Source organism: Callorhinus ursinus, unplaced genomic scaffold, assembly GCF_003265705.2.
Source record: "Callorhinus ursinus isolate GAN/ISIS: 27379988/994484 unplaced genomic scaffold, GSC_fseal_2.0 scaffold81, whole genome shotgun sequence".
NCBI lineage: Eukaryota > Metazoa > Chordata > Mammalia > Carnivora > Otariidae > Callorhinus > Callorhinus ursinus.
Window position 1 is genome coordinate 1,840,166 of NW_027397143.1, and position 15,881 is coordinate 1,856,046.

General features: G+C 40.9%; 1 protein-coding gene across 1 annotated transcript; it reads left to right on the plus strand.

Annotated features, from left to right (window-relative positions):
* Window positions 1–6,904: 6,904 nt before the first annotated feature.
* Window positions 6,905–7,843, plus strand: LOC112816253 (olfactory receptor 1E1-like). The gene has a single exon (XM_025862671.1). The coding sequence runs from the start codon at window positions 6,905–6,907 to the stop codon at window positions 7,841–7,843; it is 939 nt and encodes a 312-aa protein (XP_025718456.1).
* Window positions 7,844–15,881: the final 8,038 nt, after the last annotated feature.

Consider the following 15,881-nt stretch of genomic DNA (forward strand, 5'->3'; position numbering starts at 1 on the left):
TCTTTCTTTCTTTCTTCCTTCCTTCCTTCCTTCCTTCCTTCCTTCCTTCCTTCCTTCCTTCTTTTTTGATAGAGAGAGCACGAGGTGGGTGGAAGGGCAGAAGGAGGAGGAGAGAGAGACTCCTAAGCAGGCTTCACACTCCCCGATCTGGGGCTCAGTCTCACAACCCTGAGATGACCTGAGCCAAAATCAAGAATCGCAACCTCTACCCACTGAGCCAGCCAGGCACCCCAAGCTGTCAATTCTTAATTGATAAAATTCCATGCAATCTCAATCAAAACTTCACCAGGCTTTTCCATAGCAACTGGCAAACTGATATAATAATTTATATAATAATGCAAAGAACCTATCTGGTCATGGGAGGGTACTAGCTGCAGAGGGAAGCCAGAAAACTTTTAGGATAATGGAACCATTCCGTATCTTGATTGTGGTGGTGGTTACCTGACTGCACATGACTATCAAAACTCATCAAAGTGCACCCTTAAATGGGTGCTGTTTATTGTCTATCAAATATAACTCAAAACCTGGAAGAATTAATTTTGGGGTAGGGGAAGAATAAAGCCATGAAAATTAACCAAGTGAAAAAAATAGGCAATGATTAATTTCAGGAACATCCAGTAGTTGTGTAAGAAAAAAAAAAGTGGGACGCCTGGGTGGCTCAGTCATTAAGCGTCTGCCTTCGGCTCAGGTCATGGTCCCAGGGTCCTGGGATCAAGTCCCACATCGGGCTCCCTGCTCTGCAGGAAGCCTGCTTCTCCCTCTCCCACTCCCCCTGCTTGTGTTCCCTCTCTCACTGTGTCTCTCTCTGTCAAATAAATAAATAAAATCTTTAAAAAAAAGAAAAGAAAAAAAATACAGTTAAGATAAGTACACCCACAGTGTATAACAGAGTCATAATGTTGATAATAAATATTGATATGCCCCAAATTGTGATGTGCCTTTATTAGGAGGATTTGAGGAAGAGGAAAGGGGCAGTCGCCTGTCAAAGGGGAAGAGGGTAGATAAGACTGCAAATCAAAGGTCAAAAATAGCACTATACACCTGAAACTAATATAACATCGTGTGTCAACTATACTTCAATAAAAAAGTAGCATTATAAGCATATTATTTAGACAAATATAAAAGTGCTTACAAGGACAGTGGGACCCTGGGGGGGGGAGATAAAGGGTTAGGGGACTGGGTTTTCCATAGAAAGACTTGTTTAACTTTTAAAGCTGTGCTAATATATTTATTTTATTAAAATAATTTTAAACATTAAAAATGCTTGGGGGGCACTTGGCTGGCTCAGTCAGTAGAGCATGTGACTCTTGATCTCAGGGTCATGAGTTCAAACCCCACACTAGGTGTACAGATTACTAAAAAAATAAATAAATAAACTTAAAAAAATGGTTGGCTCAATACTTGATTGATTTATTTTTTATATTCCTTCATTATTAATAAAAGCATTGAAGGCCATTTTCCCCATAGGTTTTTATGTTAATTTTTTCTTTAATTTAGAAATCATTTGGTTTTAATATTCCTTTTGATATGAAAATTGGGATCACTGTTTTACATTTTATCAACTGGATACTTCTTTTTACATTATGATTTTTGGTTTCCAAGTTTTGACTATGTAATGGAGACTAAGATTATGTATTCTATAAAATCAATGTTTGGGGACTCTATTAATAGTTCTTTGCGGTAGCCTTAAAAATTGGTCAATATTTGTGATTTTTCCCTGGGCTGGAAAAAGGATGTGTAATCTCCATTTACAGGGTGGAAATATATGGCTTTTAAATCAGATTTCTTCACTGTTTAAATAAATTCTCTGCCATATTTTTTATTAACTACTTTATCACATTCTGGGAAATGTATGTTATGTTAAAGTCTGTCATTAAGATATTAATTTAATCAAACTTTAAACATTTTTATGAGCCTTTGCCTTATGAAACTGTTGTTACATTGTTTCATTTGGTGTTTCATATGAGTTTTTCCCTTATTATGATAAGATACTGCTCTTTGGGGCGCCTGGGTGGCTCAATCATTTAAGCCCCCACCTCTTGATTTCAGCTCAGATCAAGATCTCAGGGTCGTGAGCTCGAGCCCAGAGTCGGGCTCTGCACTCAGTGTGGAGTCTGCTTGTCTCTCTCCCTCTGCTCCTCTCTCTCGCCTTCTCTCTCTCAAATAAATAAATAAATAAATAAATAAATAAATAAATAAATTAATTAATAATATCCTTAAAAAAAAGCTGTGACTCTTTTATGACTTATGCTCCTGGTTGACTTAACTACTGCTTTATCCATAATTAATGTCACTCTTATTCTCTCAATTTTTACCTAAACATCTCTGCCCAACTTTGTGTTCTTTTTTTCTTCTTTTTTTAAAGGTGAGTTTGAAAACACATCTTTTAAAAATTTTGTGTTGTGCATGACATACAAATCCAAACTTAGAAACACACACCCAAGATCCAATAGCCAGCAGATGCCATTTAGATGACTACATACACAGCCCGTCCCCAGGACCCCTACCCGGTCTACAGGCGAGTATCTCTAGGCGGTGTTTCTGGTTTCCTGTGCCGGGGACACAATCACTATTACAGAGATTAAAACACAGATTTGAGGTTCTGTTCTTAATAATTACTTTCTTAGTACAAATTCACAAATCAAACTTTGTGTTTGAGAGAAGAAAGAATGCGGGGTCCTGAAACCTGAAGGATTCTACGAGAGAGTCAGTGCAGGAGCAAAGTGTACAGAACAGAGCTGCTATGAATGAATGCGGGCCAATTTCACTAGCTTCACGATTGTTCTTCAAGTCCACTTTGGGCACAGAGCAAGAGATGAGGTACATTCTGGGACACAGGCACAAGACATACTTGAGGCAATTGGAAGCAATAAGTCTGAGCACTAAGCTGAGTTGCTCTCACACAGAAATAGCTGTGTCCAGAGAGAATAAGAACGAGGAGCAGTTAGTATGTGTGCCTCCAGCGGAGCTATGGGGAATCCACCTTAGGGACACTCAACCTTGGCAACTATTGCTGCCCAGATCCCTAAGAAATCCCAATCCCCAGGGAACAAAGATCTATTTATTTGCTCCCAATCTTCCAAGCCAGACCTGGGAGAGCCACATCGTCTACCTCTAATGAGAAAAGGTTCCTCAGTCCCTGGCCCTGGCAGAGACCCTCCCATCATCCCGGGTCGAGCAAGGAGCCAGTGGACATGGGGGTCCCACGACTGTGTCTCCGTATCTCCCAGCAACAGAGAAGAGCCAGGTGAGAAGGGCAGGGTACCTCCAACAACAGACAGATTCACAAGGACACAAACACACAGATGTACCTCTGGAAAAGCAGACACACGAAATCCAGCTGCACCTAAGCAAGTGGGAAGGGGACACGTGTTGGTTTGACCCGTACAAGCCTTTCTCGCTTCAGGGCATGCTGCCCAGGGCAGGACAGAGCAAGCTCACTTCCACGGTGGAAAGAGAAAGCAGCGGTGGAGGACAAAGGAGAGAGCTAAGGTTAGTGGTGTCAGGGTCAGTGACTGTGGGCTCCTAAATATCCTGCCCAAGAGCCACCTCCTCCCCGCCACAGAGGCTCTTCGGGCAGCCATTCCAGACCCTCCTCTGCTGCCCCTACTCTCCACCCTCCCAGCAGTTCCTTCCCTAGGGTTGTTTATCCACGTTTGTCTGTGACCATGGAATCGAAGTGTCCCAGAGGGAGGCTACTTGGATGCCCCACGGAGCCCCACAGAGGAGACTTGGCTGGGGCTAGGGACCGGGCCCTAAGCAGCTTCGGTTCTGAGGTCCAAGAACACAAACCCTCCAAGCTGCACCTGTGTCAGATGGCTTGGAGACGGCCACACACCAACAGGACTCAGGAGAGATCAGGGCAGGAAACCAGGCATCAGCGTAGTTAAGTTACATAAAAGGAGCCTTATTCCAAGGGCACTGGCGGGAGGCTCTCTTCCTCACACGAAGCTGCATGGGAGACTGAATGAAAGATCATGGGTGGGGGGGTGAATATCCATTCAGAGGAGGAGGAATTTGGCATATCACCTATTCACTCTGGAATGTCAACTTCTTGGGGTTTAAAACCATGAAACAATAGATTATTTTTTTTCAGGTAATTGATCTTTTTTTGGTGCCACCATCATCTTCTCTTCTCTTCTCATAGAAACATCCTGGCCAGATTCTCTCATTTTAAGCCATTGTATATTATAAAAATTGCTGTTATGGAATAGTTAACAGCACTGTAAATCATCCATCTCATCTTCCACTCTCCCATGATCTGTCTTGGCTTGGGGTATGGCAAGGGAGGGGGTATGGTGGTAGACTTGGTTTATTTTCAGGCACCACCTCCCCTTGACTCTTCTAGAACTAGCTCTTTCTGAGTTGGAGCAAGGTGGGGTGGGGAGGAGCCAGTAGGTGTGACTCTCCTTGACCAGGTAAGGAAGCTGCCCGTCCTCTGTTGGTATCTGCTGCTTGTCTGGCTGTTGTGTTTTTCCCTCTGTGGGCTGCTCACAGGGGATCTTCCAGGGATGAGCAGAGGGTCTCAGAGGTGGGAGACCCAGCCCTCACTCAACCTCTGTCGCCACCTTGACAGTCCCACCCAAAAGGCGTTCATGCTGCGGGGTCTGACCAAAGAGCTCACTTTTCCTGCAAGCGCAACTTTCGTCTTAAGTATTGACTCGATGCCATGTGTCTTCCACGGGGGCCACCAGCACACGGGGAACTCACCCATCCTTGTGATGTCAAAGAGCAAGCACACAGGTAGCCTTTCTACCATCCCCCTTCCCACTCTCAGTCCTACCTTCTCTACCCATTTTCTCTTCCCTGCTCGGGAAAAGCAAGGGCAGGTCAGCAAGCACATATGCCAGACCAGGAAACTAACTGATGGTCTCCCCATCATGCAAGCATTTCCAGTCTTTGGTGGGATTTTCTCGGGGTCTCCCCTCTCAGAGTTGGAAGCCCACCTCCCTCTCCCAAAGGTGTGTAATGCGAGGGCACAGACTTTCTTCAGAATCATTGCTCTTTCTCCTCTCATCCCTCTTGCAACAGGACTTGGGGGTTGGGGGCAGTATTAATTGTGCTCCTGAGAGTATCATCCCAGCAAACACTGACAGAAGTAGCTAACCCTAATGCAGGCAGATGTCCCAACACAGAGTTTGGGTTATTCAGAGCCTACTGACCTGTAGTTCCCAGACAAGAGGAAAAACCCCGCTGCCATCCTGCTCTACCTCTTTCAGCCTTTACTGCCATTTCCATTATGGAAAACAGCCTGCAGTGAAGACTAGAATATTCACATCTGCTGTTCAGGGCACAATGAAAAACGCTGCATAAAGAGAGCTTTGGGTTTCCCTTAAAGCAAGCTCTGCCCTCCAACTTCTCCATTGCACATTAATCATCCTTTCCCTGGAGTGTCTTCTTTCAGTAGCTCTGGCTACAGCCTCCTATTACCTTGCCACACTTTTATCCTGTGATATGACTTAGGAGGAAATGACTTCAGATTTCAGGATTTTACAATGGTTTTACTAATTTTACTCTGAAAATGCTGGGATACTTCACCGTTGCCATACTCCACATTCTACAACCAATCTCCTTAAATCTATACCTGTAACATCCTCTGCCCGAGCCAGTCAAACCACTTAACCTGTGGACTCATCCACTTCCTCCTTCTGTTTACGCCAGGCTATAGTTCTTGACCAGGAATGCCATCTCCTCTCCTCTTTACTATCCAATCACTGAATTTTTCCATGCCTATCACATCCACAATGCTTTATCTGACTCCTCCTGCCTGTATGGATTTCTTAATGCTGGGATTACTTGGATATATCCCATAATTTTGCTCTATGAACTTCTTCCTCTTCAAAAATAATACCAAGTGCCACAGGTATAACACCAATAATACCAAGATTTCATTATGGCTAGCACAGGAGAGAAAACATGTCTCTTTGCAAAATCCTGTGCATAGCCACCTCACCAGCATGCTCAGCTTAGCCAACAGTTGTGACCTACAGTAAGGACATTCTGATGCTATGCAGTCAGAAGGTTGAGGACAAACCACCAGGCAGATCCTTCAAAGCCTAAAAGCTTTGATCCTCCTAATCCTGAGAAAAGGTAAGAGACACCCAGCATGAACTGGAGAGAGGTGTATAAAGTAGTATTTTATTCAGGTAAAAGAACTTGTGACTTTGAACAAATAGCTAAATATCCTGGCTTCATTCTGTCCTTCTGCTTCATGAGGCTTCTAAAACTTACAGATTTTAAAGAGGATAAAGTGAGGAAAGGCACATAAAGCCTGGTTATAGTGGTTGTATTCTCCCTTGGTTATATTCCCCATAAATGGAAACTAATAAAAATTTGAAGGTAAAACTAGGGAGGAATTAAAGAAAAGGGCATTTAACAGTTTAAGACTGCAAATATTGGGAGTTCTGTCATTCTAATGTGTCATCACCTAATCTCTCTGAATCTCTCAGGGTTTTTATCTGATTCTTCTTCTCAGGGTCCCCATCTATGAGTGATTGAATTCATCATTCGTAAGCTAAAAACCAACTATGTGTGGAAGAATACTTTTGCATACTGGCTATTCACTAAATGTTAGTAAAGTAAGCTGTATGTAATCAAAGATAAATTAAATAAACATAAATTAAAATTATGGAAATTAGCCAGCTCTTGATTTCAGTAAAACTAACTCCATAAAATTCTCTAATGTGAGTTCATTATCAAACAATGACAAACCAGTATCATAAGAAGTTCACTCAAATGATGACATAGTCTTATCTGTCTAACTAATTGCATATTTGAAGTGATATTAACTGAAAAATACACTTTGGATTTGGTACCATTAAAACATTACAGTCTCTAAACAGTAAATGGAGCTCTATTAATTAAACATTGTTTTACTTTTGGCCACACTTTCTCCCCTGCAGACATGGATGGAGACAACCAGACTACAGTCACAGAATTCCTTCTCCTGGGACTCTCTGGGCAGTCAGAGCAGGAAGATGTTCTCTTTGGGGTATTCTTGGGGATGTACTTGGTCACCATCATCGGGAATTTCCTCGTCGTCTTGGCCATCAGCGGGGACAGTCATCTCCACACCCCCATGTACTTCTTCTTGGCTAACCTCTCCTGTGTTGACATCTGCTTTTCATCAGTCACAACCCCCAAGATGTTGGTGAATCACACAGTGGGAAGCAAGTCTATCTCTTATGTGGAATGCATGACCCAGATCTACTTCTTCATCACTTTCATCAACATGGATGGGTTCCTCCTGAGTGTGATGGCCTATGACCGTTATGTAGCCATCTGTTGCCCACTCCACTACACCATGATCATGAAGCCCAGACTCTGTATCCTTCTGGTGGCAGCATCGTGGGTCATTACCAACCTGCATGCTCTCCTGCACACTCTTCTCATGGTCCAACTCACATTTTGTTTCAACAATACTGTGCATCACTTTTTCTGTGACCCCTATGCCATTCTAAAGCTGTCTTGTTCTGATACCTTTATCAATGACCTGATGGTATTCACTGTGGGGGGACTGATATTTCTGATGCCGTTTACATGTATCATCCTTTCATACGCTTATATCCTCTACAATGTCCTGAAGTTGCCATCTGCCCACGGAATAAGGAGGGCCCTGTCCACATGTGGATCCCACCTCACTGTGGTCTCCCTCTTCTATGGGGCAATCCTGGGGGTCTATATGCGCCCTTCATCCTCCTACACAGTCCAAGACACGGTGGCCACTGTCATCTTCACAGTGGTTACTCCCCTGGTCAATCCCTTCATCTACAGTCTGAGAAATCAGGACATGAAGAGAGCCTTAAGGAAACTAATCTCAGATTCTAGAATTAGAAAATTTTAGAGCTTAGAAGATTCTTGGATATCATATGTTGTTTCATTTTATAATCAGAGAACCTGAGTCCCAGATAGGTAAAAACTCACCCAGGCCTATTCCTCTAATTAATGATATGTGATCATGCTCATACTTTCAATATGAGGCTGGTAGTTGCTCATAAGTCATAAAAGCATCAGTTTGTTATCTATAAAAAGGGCTGATTCTAAAACACTCATTTTACATGCAACAAAAACTCAGGACAAGACATATTTGGATATTTTTGGATGGTTCCAGCAACCGCATGAGACAGTGCCCACCACAATAGTCTGGGAATTTCAGAGAACTTTAGAGCTGGCTCTACAAAGCATCAACTGCCCTCTTGGCCTCACATTAGAAGATATTAAAATTATTCCCAAATTACTGAGTCACAGAAAGGTTATTGTTACCAGGACTGTACAACTAGTAATTGTTGATTACGATATGGTCCTGTCTACTCTCAGGGTCGTTAGTCATTACTGAGTTAGGTAATTTTCCCTCTATCCTAGGCTCAAGGCAATCCCTGGACCTCTCACAGATCAGAAACTTACCCCTACACTACTCCTCTCCCCCACTACCATTCTATATTTTTGGTGCTTTGCTATTCAGTGTGGATGTCAGGAAGCTTCAGATAGTAGCTAGACTTCCTCGTGGAACTCTTGGTATCCCTTCAACTTTAAATGGGCTAAGAGAAACAGGTTCCCTCAGTGCTGAAGTGTCCAGAGTTACTCTATCACCTTAGGGACATGAAAATATGAATTACAGGATTTGGGTGGGGACCCAGGACTTCTGATTTGAAGTCTAGAGTTTGTTCTACTCCATGAGGCCAAGCATCCAAGAGTCCTAGCTTCTTCTCCTACTCTACACCTGAGGGCTAGGAACCCATACGTCAGTTCCCACCTCCTCTTTCCTGGTTTCCGGAGGTCACCCCTCTGGTCTCCAGTGGCCAGTCTTCAGGCCCCTCTCTGGCCTTCTTGCCTCTCCCTTCTCAATCTCCTCTGATCTCATGGTTAATCAGTACTCTTTATACTCACCATCAGCTCCTCTCTGACTTCGTCCCAATACTGACCAACTCTTACCTTGACCACAGCAACAGGCTTACGGTGGATCTGCCTGCCTCCCGTGTCTCCTTGCACTTATCTACCCTGCATACAGGATCTGTTTAATCCTCCTAAATCACTGATTACATCCTGTTAGCCAGTCCTTATATCAAATATTGAAGAAGCCAGAATAAATCCAAATATTACCTTGGAATGTAAGTCCTAACATGACTTGCCTCAAGCTATCGCCACAATTTTGTCATCAACTCACATATTCATCTGTTCCCTGACTTGTCTCTCCTAACTTTCTCTTTCCTTCATTCATTCTCTGCTGGAAGACTCCCTGTTTTTTTTGCCCCTGATTTTTAAAGACTCTAGTAATTGTGCGTTTCCCTTAACTTTACTGATCACATCCCATAGGCATATATTGAGCACATAACTGTGCTTCTCAGATGTAGTAAATGAAATCCCTAATGTACATTGGTGCCAGTGGAAACCTGACTATGGGTGATAAACCTGATGTATCTTCCTGGACTGTGAGTTTGATTTGAGAAGTTTATTTCAATATCAATGTTTGAGATATAATAACACAGACCAATGCTGGTGTTTAAGGTTATAAGACTCATTTAGACTCATCATATTCTTTGCATTACCCATATCTATCTACCTCCATGTCTCACCTGGTTATTACGTTACACACTTATTTCAAGAAAGTACCATAGATTATGCATGGGCATATTCCCTACAATGCTTAGTAGAGTTTTTGTTCATCCCAAATAATCATGTGTTGACAAGTCATTGATGATGGGGTAGGCAAGTCTAATGGAAGACTGGAAAGTGAACATTCCTAGACACAAAAACTCAGAGCAGTAAAATGTTTACATCTAGGGAACTAGAGTACTGACAAATTTACTCCAGAACATGGAAAGATTTCACTGAATTCTGGGACCCAAATAGGCAGCAGCGTTGAATGGAAAAGAGCCATGGTTTGGGATATAGTTTTATTCCTCATTCCCTCTCTCCCTCAACAATCAAAGACTGGGTATGAGAAGGAGGATGAAGATAGAGGAAAGTCGATGAACATACTAGATGGTGCAGAGTCAAAGGGAAAATCACTTTCTATCCTCATGGTCCCCACCAATTCATCTTGGGGAGAAGTCGTCATTCACCATACAGCAAATTTGCCTTAAATGAGAAAAGAACTCTCTAAAATGTCAGCAGCATGGTGTGAGCAGAAAGAGAACATGCGTCCTTCTTGCTTGGACTGGCTACGGTATGAGAGGTTGTGTGCTGGTCAATTCTACCCTGGCTTCAGGTCTTCAATCCTCCTAATTCTGGGGACCACCTTCTCCTGAAATCTTCACTGGCTCTTTGCATTACTTTTCATGGGCCAACTATATAAGGGGACTGTAGGGGCGATAAGGAAAGGAGTTTATTCCAGGGCCCTGGGCAGAATCAGCTTTTGTTGTGGCTTCCTGCATGTGAGGCACTCATAGGACATGAACTCATAAACTCATAAATTAAAGTTCAGCATCATTTGCAGCCTGTAGCACCCTCTTCCCTACTGAGGCAGATGCAGGGCCGGACTGGCAGAGTCCTCCCTGGGAGCAGCCAGGAAATCAGGACTGTGTCTGGGAATTCACCCTCCAGGGTCTGCTTTCTGCAGCTGGGGCCCCAACAGACACCATCCTTCTTCCTCATAGGCAACTTCCACCTCGCACTAATGAGCCACTAGGGGCCAGCTCTTCGCAAGCAGTTGAAACAACTTGCAGAGAGAAGTTTGATTTTAGCTCATTGAATGTTGAAAGAGAGGCTCATTCCTCTTCCCAGCACATTTCCTCAGACACTGCTCTCCCCAGGGGAGCAGGGACCACTCCATGTCATGGCCATTGCAATGAGATGTCTTTCAGGTTCATGAAATCATCTCCCTCCAACTTGTGCTTCAAGTGTCTGCTCCAAAGCCATGCCAGCCATGGAGTCTTCCAGAAGAGCCTGGTACTGTCTCTTATGAGCTGAAGCCTTTCCCTGAGTACTGCAAGTTACTGTCCTGCCTGTAGTAACTTGCTGCCCTGTGCTTGAGGGCAGAAACTAAGCTTCATATGGACTTTGTCTCTCACAATGTCAATCAGCCTTCAGCAGATGACTTTGTTCTGGCCACGAGCTTTTATCACATGAATATTAGAAAACCGGTTCTCTAATTGATGAACTCTAACTCCTAATAAATCTGGTTATCTAGGTTAACCTTTCATGTGTGAGCCACAAGGAGGTAATCAAGTGTCTTGCCAAACCCATCAAAACAGGCCATCTTTTATTTGGTAGAAATTTCAGGCATACGTTGACAGTCAAAAACCACTGATTCAGGCTCATCTTGAATTTTTTTTAAAGATTTATTTATTTATTTTATAGAAAGAGTGAGTGCAAGCAGGGGGAGGGGCAAAGGAAGAGGGAGAGAGAAGCAAACTCCCCACTAAGTGTGAAGCCAGACATGGGGCTTGATCTCGCAAGCCTGAGATCAAGAGTTGGACACTGAACCGACTGAGCCACCCAGGCACCTGGCTTGTCTTGATTTTTAAATGTGAGCTACAAGTGATATTTAGGCACATCCCTGCCCCTGTATCATGGAGATATTTGCCAAGAAGGATGTGATGTTATTTTTGTTCCTTTTTAGGTCTTTGAGTATGGACATATAAATCACTTTTGAGCCAAGTTATGTGAACATGATCCAGACTTCCCATAAATGGTGTTCAAATACAATCTGCCAGTTAATACCTTTCAGAATATGGTAGAAAGAGTAGTTTCTTGAAGTTGTCAGCAGACATGACATGCAGTCTAAGAAAGTAAGGAAAAGCTAAAAAAAGGATGAGGGCGCAACAAAGGGAAATAGCAGCTAACAAGAAAGAGCTCTCAATGGCGAAAGCTAGAACAATTCACACAACAAAATAAATAAAATAGTACTGGATTATAACCCAAAGTATAAAATAAATATACATGAATCCATACTGATGAAAACAAATGATTGAATAAACAAATAAGTGGGGGGGGGGATAAATTTTCCTTACAGAAAAACTCCCAAGTAATATAAGTAGATACTTCTCCCACCCCTACCTGCCAAAAGGTGGAACTTAATACTCTTCTCCCTCCTTCATGGTGGCTGGATTTAGGAACCTACTTCCAAAGGCGAGAATATGGAACAGGGAAACAATAACTTTAAAAAAGAAAAACCTGGCAGATGATACTGCCTTAACCAAGTAATCAAGGTTAACATCATCACTGAAAGTCATGATGGTATCAAGTACTCCCTATATGATGTGATGAGAAGGGTCCTCCACTTCTGTGGGATTGATTCTTCCCCCAAAGCCATGATAGCCTAATCATGAGAAAAGGTATAAAACCCAAAATTGAAAGTCATTGTAAAAAATACTCTTCAGACGTGTAAAGGTCATGAAAAGCAAGGAAAGACTGAGAAACTGGTACAGACCAGAGCACAAATAAATGAAATAGAGGCTAAAGAAAAAACAATAGGAATGACCAATGAAACCAAGAGCTGATTCTTTGAAAAGATAAACAAAACTGATAAATCTTTAGCCAGAATCATGAAAGAAAAAGAGAGGACTCAAATAAATAAAATCAGAAATGGAAGAGAAGTTGCAACCAACACAACAACAGAAATACAAAGGATTATAAGAGAGTACTATAAAAAATTATATGCCAACAAATGTGCCAACCTAGAATGGATAAATTTCTAGAAACAGAAAATCTTCCAACATGGAATCAAGAAGAAATAGATCTATCTGAACAGACCAATTACTAATAAAATTGAATCAATAATAAAAAAAAACTTCAAACAAAAGTATAGGACATTTATTCTCTGAAACATTTAAAGAGTTAAAATCTATCATTCGCAAGCTATTCCAAAAAAACTGAAGAGGGAGGAATGCTTCCAAATTCACTTTATGAGGCCAGCATTAGCCTGATGTCAAAACCAAAGACAACACACACAAAAAGGGAAATCACAGGCCAATATCCCTGATGAACACAGATGCAAAAATCCTCAGCAAATTATTAGAACTGAATTCAACAATACATGAAAAGATGCTCAACATCACTAGTTATCAGGGAAATACAAATCAAAACCACAATGAGATACCACCTCGAACCTGTCAGAATGGCTATTATCAAAAAGACAAGAAATAAAAGTGTTGGTGAGGATTTGGAGAAAAGGGAACCCTGTGCTCTGTTGGTGGGAATGTAAATTGGTGCAACCACTCTGGAAAACAGTACAGAGGTTCCTCAAAAAGTTAAAAGTATAAATACCAGGTAATCCAGCAATTCCACTCAAAGGGAAAAAGAACCCTCTAAATCAAAAAGTTATATGCACCCCCATGTTCATTTCAATATTATTTATAATAGTGAAGAAATGGAAACAACTTTTGTGTCCAACAATAGATGAATGGATAAAGATGTGGTATATGTATACAATAGAATATTTCTCAGCCATAAAAAATGTGTGGCAACATGGATGGACTTAGATGATATTATGTTAAGTGAAAGAAGTCAGACTACATTTATCACAATGATCACTTCCTTATATAAATGTCAACTACACTTCAGTATAAAAAAAACCAAAAAACCAATTCTATGCACTCCTGGGGAAGTCTTCATGTATTTACAGGCATCTGCAAATCCTCAAAAAACTCATGAAGGGGTATACCAGTGTGTACAGAATGTTTACAGCAGCATGATGTTTTTTAAAAAAATTTTTATTGTGGTAAAATACAAGTAACATAAAATTTACCATCTTAACTATTTTTAAGCATACAGTTCAGTGGTCTTAAATTCATTCATAGTGTTGTGCAACCGTCCCCACCATCCATCTCCAGAACTCTTCATCTTGCAGAACTAAAACTCTATTCCTGGCAACCACCATTTTACTTTCCGTAGAGTCATACACTATTTGTTTTTTTGTGACTGGCTTATTACAGCAGCATGTTTTCTTAAAAATTATTATTCCTTGGATATGAAAATGAAAAACAAAAACAACACACCTTGAGATACACTCAGTATCTAGCCTATTGTGAGACCTTTGATTAATGTGAGACAAAGGATTTTTAGTTTGTTTCCTGCTTCTCATTCTTCTCTGTCTCTTTTCTGGTCTTCTCATGGGTTACTCTAACATTTTCAGAATTCCATCCTGATTTATGTAGTGTTTTAGAGTATATCACTTTGTATAGTTTTTTTCGGTGGTTGCTCTAGATACAACAGTATACATAAATCAATTAGCAGTCAGCCAAGTGCAGAAATCCTACTTCCATTTAGGACCTTTTGCCTCCCCACTTTTAAAATATAATTGTCTTAAGTATTCCCACTGTATAGATGGAGAATATCAAATGGTATTCTTTTTGCTTCAACCATCACGTCTGATGTAAGACACTTGGAAGTAGGATAGTCTATTTTATAATATCCCTATTTTTCCCATTCTAATGTTCTTTTCTTTCAACAGTTTCAAGCCTTTGTTGTTATCATTTACTTTGTTCAGAGTTATTTCCTTTAGTTTTTCCTTAAGGATAGGCTTGCTGACAATACTCTTAGTTATCTCTTGAAAGTGTCTTAATTTCCCTTTTATTCCTAAATATGTTCACTGGATAGAGAATTCACTGCTGATAGTTCCTTTCGTTCCACTTGAGAAAAATATGCAACTTCCTCTGGCTTCCATGGTTCAGATGGGGGCGAGAGGGTGGTTTCTCCACTGGTGTTTGGTTGAAGGAAGGTGGGTCTTACCAACAAAGTTGTCTGTTTGGCCACCCTTTTCCTGGTTTTACTAAGGGGAACAGGCTTAGAGCTTTTTTGTTCTGTGTCTGTTGGAGGTTCTGGCATGGAAGCTTCTGGAACACATTAGCTGAAAGATATGGGAGGTGAGGAGAAAAAGGGGAATTTACTACCATGTTGCTCCTCCGCCCTCAAGGTCTCACAGTTTGCCTTCTTCTTTTCACATTTTGGAGTCTTCCCATGCTTGTTTATTGATGCCCAAGGTTTTTTAGTTGTAAGAGGGATGACCTAGGAGGAATGGTGGTCATGTGTTTTGGCTCAAAACCCCTGATCTGATGATACAGAGTTTTTCCCAACATTTTATTATGAAAAATTTCAAACACAAAGTAAAACTGAAAGAATTTTACAGTCAACACCCATTTACTATCACCTAGATTCTACTATTAATATGAAAAGGGGTCTACTTCTCAACTTGAGTGGATGTTTTCAGGGGTTTTCTCTTTATGTGTTATTATTGGATTATTATACATTCTAATTGCCTTTCTGTATATTTCACATTTTGAAAAGTATGAAAAATATGACTGTTTTTGTTTCATACACACAATTGTGTGTAAGCACATACAATAGCATATATGAATAGATGTAATCAGTGTTTATTACTCTTTCTTCATTCCACATACTATGTGTAAATTTCTTATAATTTTATTTTCACAATCAGGTAAACAACAAAGCACTTTACTCTTTACAAAAATTATGCATATGCAGTATTGAAAAATGACCAAAATTTTGAACATTTCAATAAAGTACATATACACGCTATTTATATTAGAAAATATCTAAATGGCTCAATAAATATGAGATCATATTTAATTTCACAAGTACTCAAAATTAGATATAAAAAGTTTGCCCTCTTGAATAAATAAGTTTTTTTTAAAGCACTAAAAACAAAACAACCCCCCCCCCCAGAGTAGGCATGGGTGTTAGGCACAGCACATATCATCGCCAACTGCTTATGGAAATAAAAACTGTAAAAGCTTCCAGGAAGGCAACTAGGCAATGGGATCAGAATGTCACCAGTCCTTGATCCAGTCATTCAATTCAAGAAATTTAAACTAAAGAAAATAATCTTCAAAGATATAGGTATGAGAATATTAATGGAGCAAAAAACTGGAAAAAATATAACAATAGGCATTAAATAAGCTTAATTTAGTTAAATATATTCA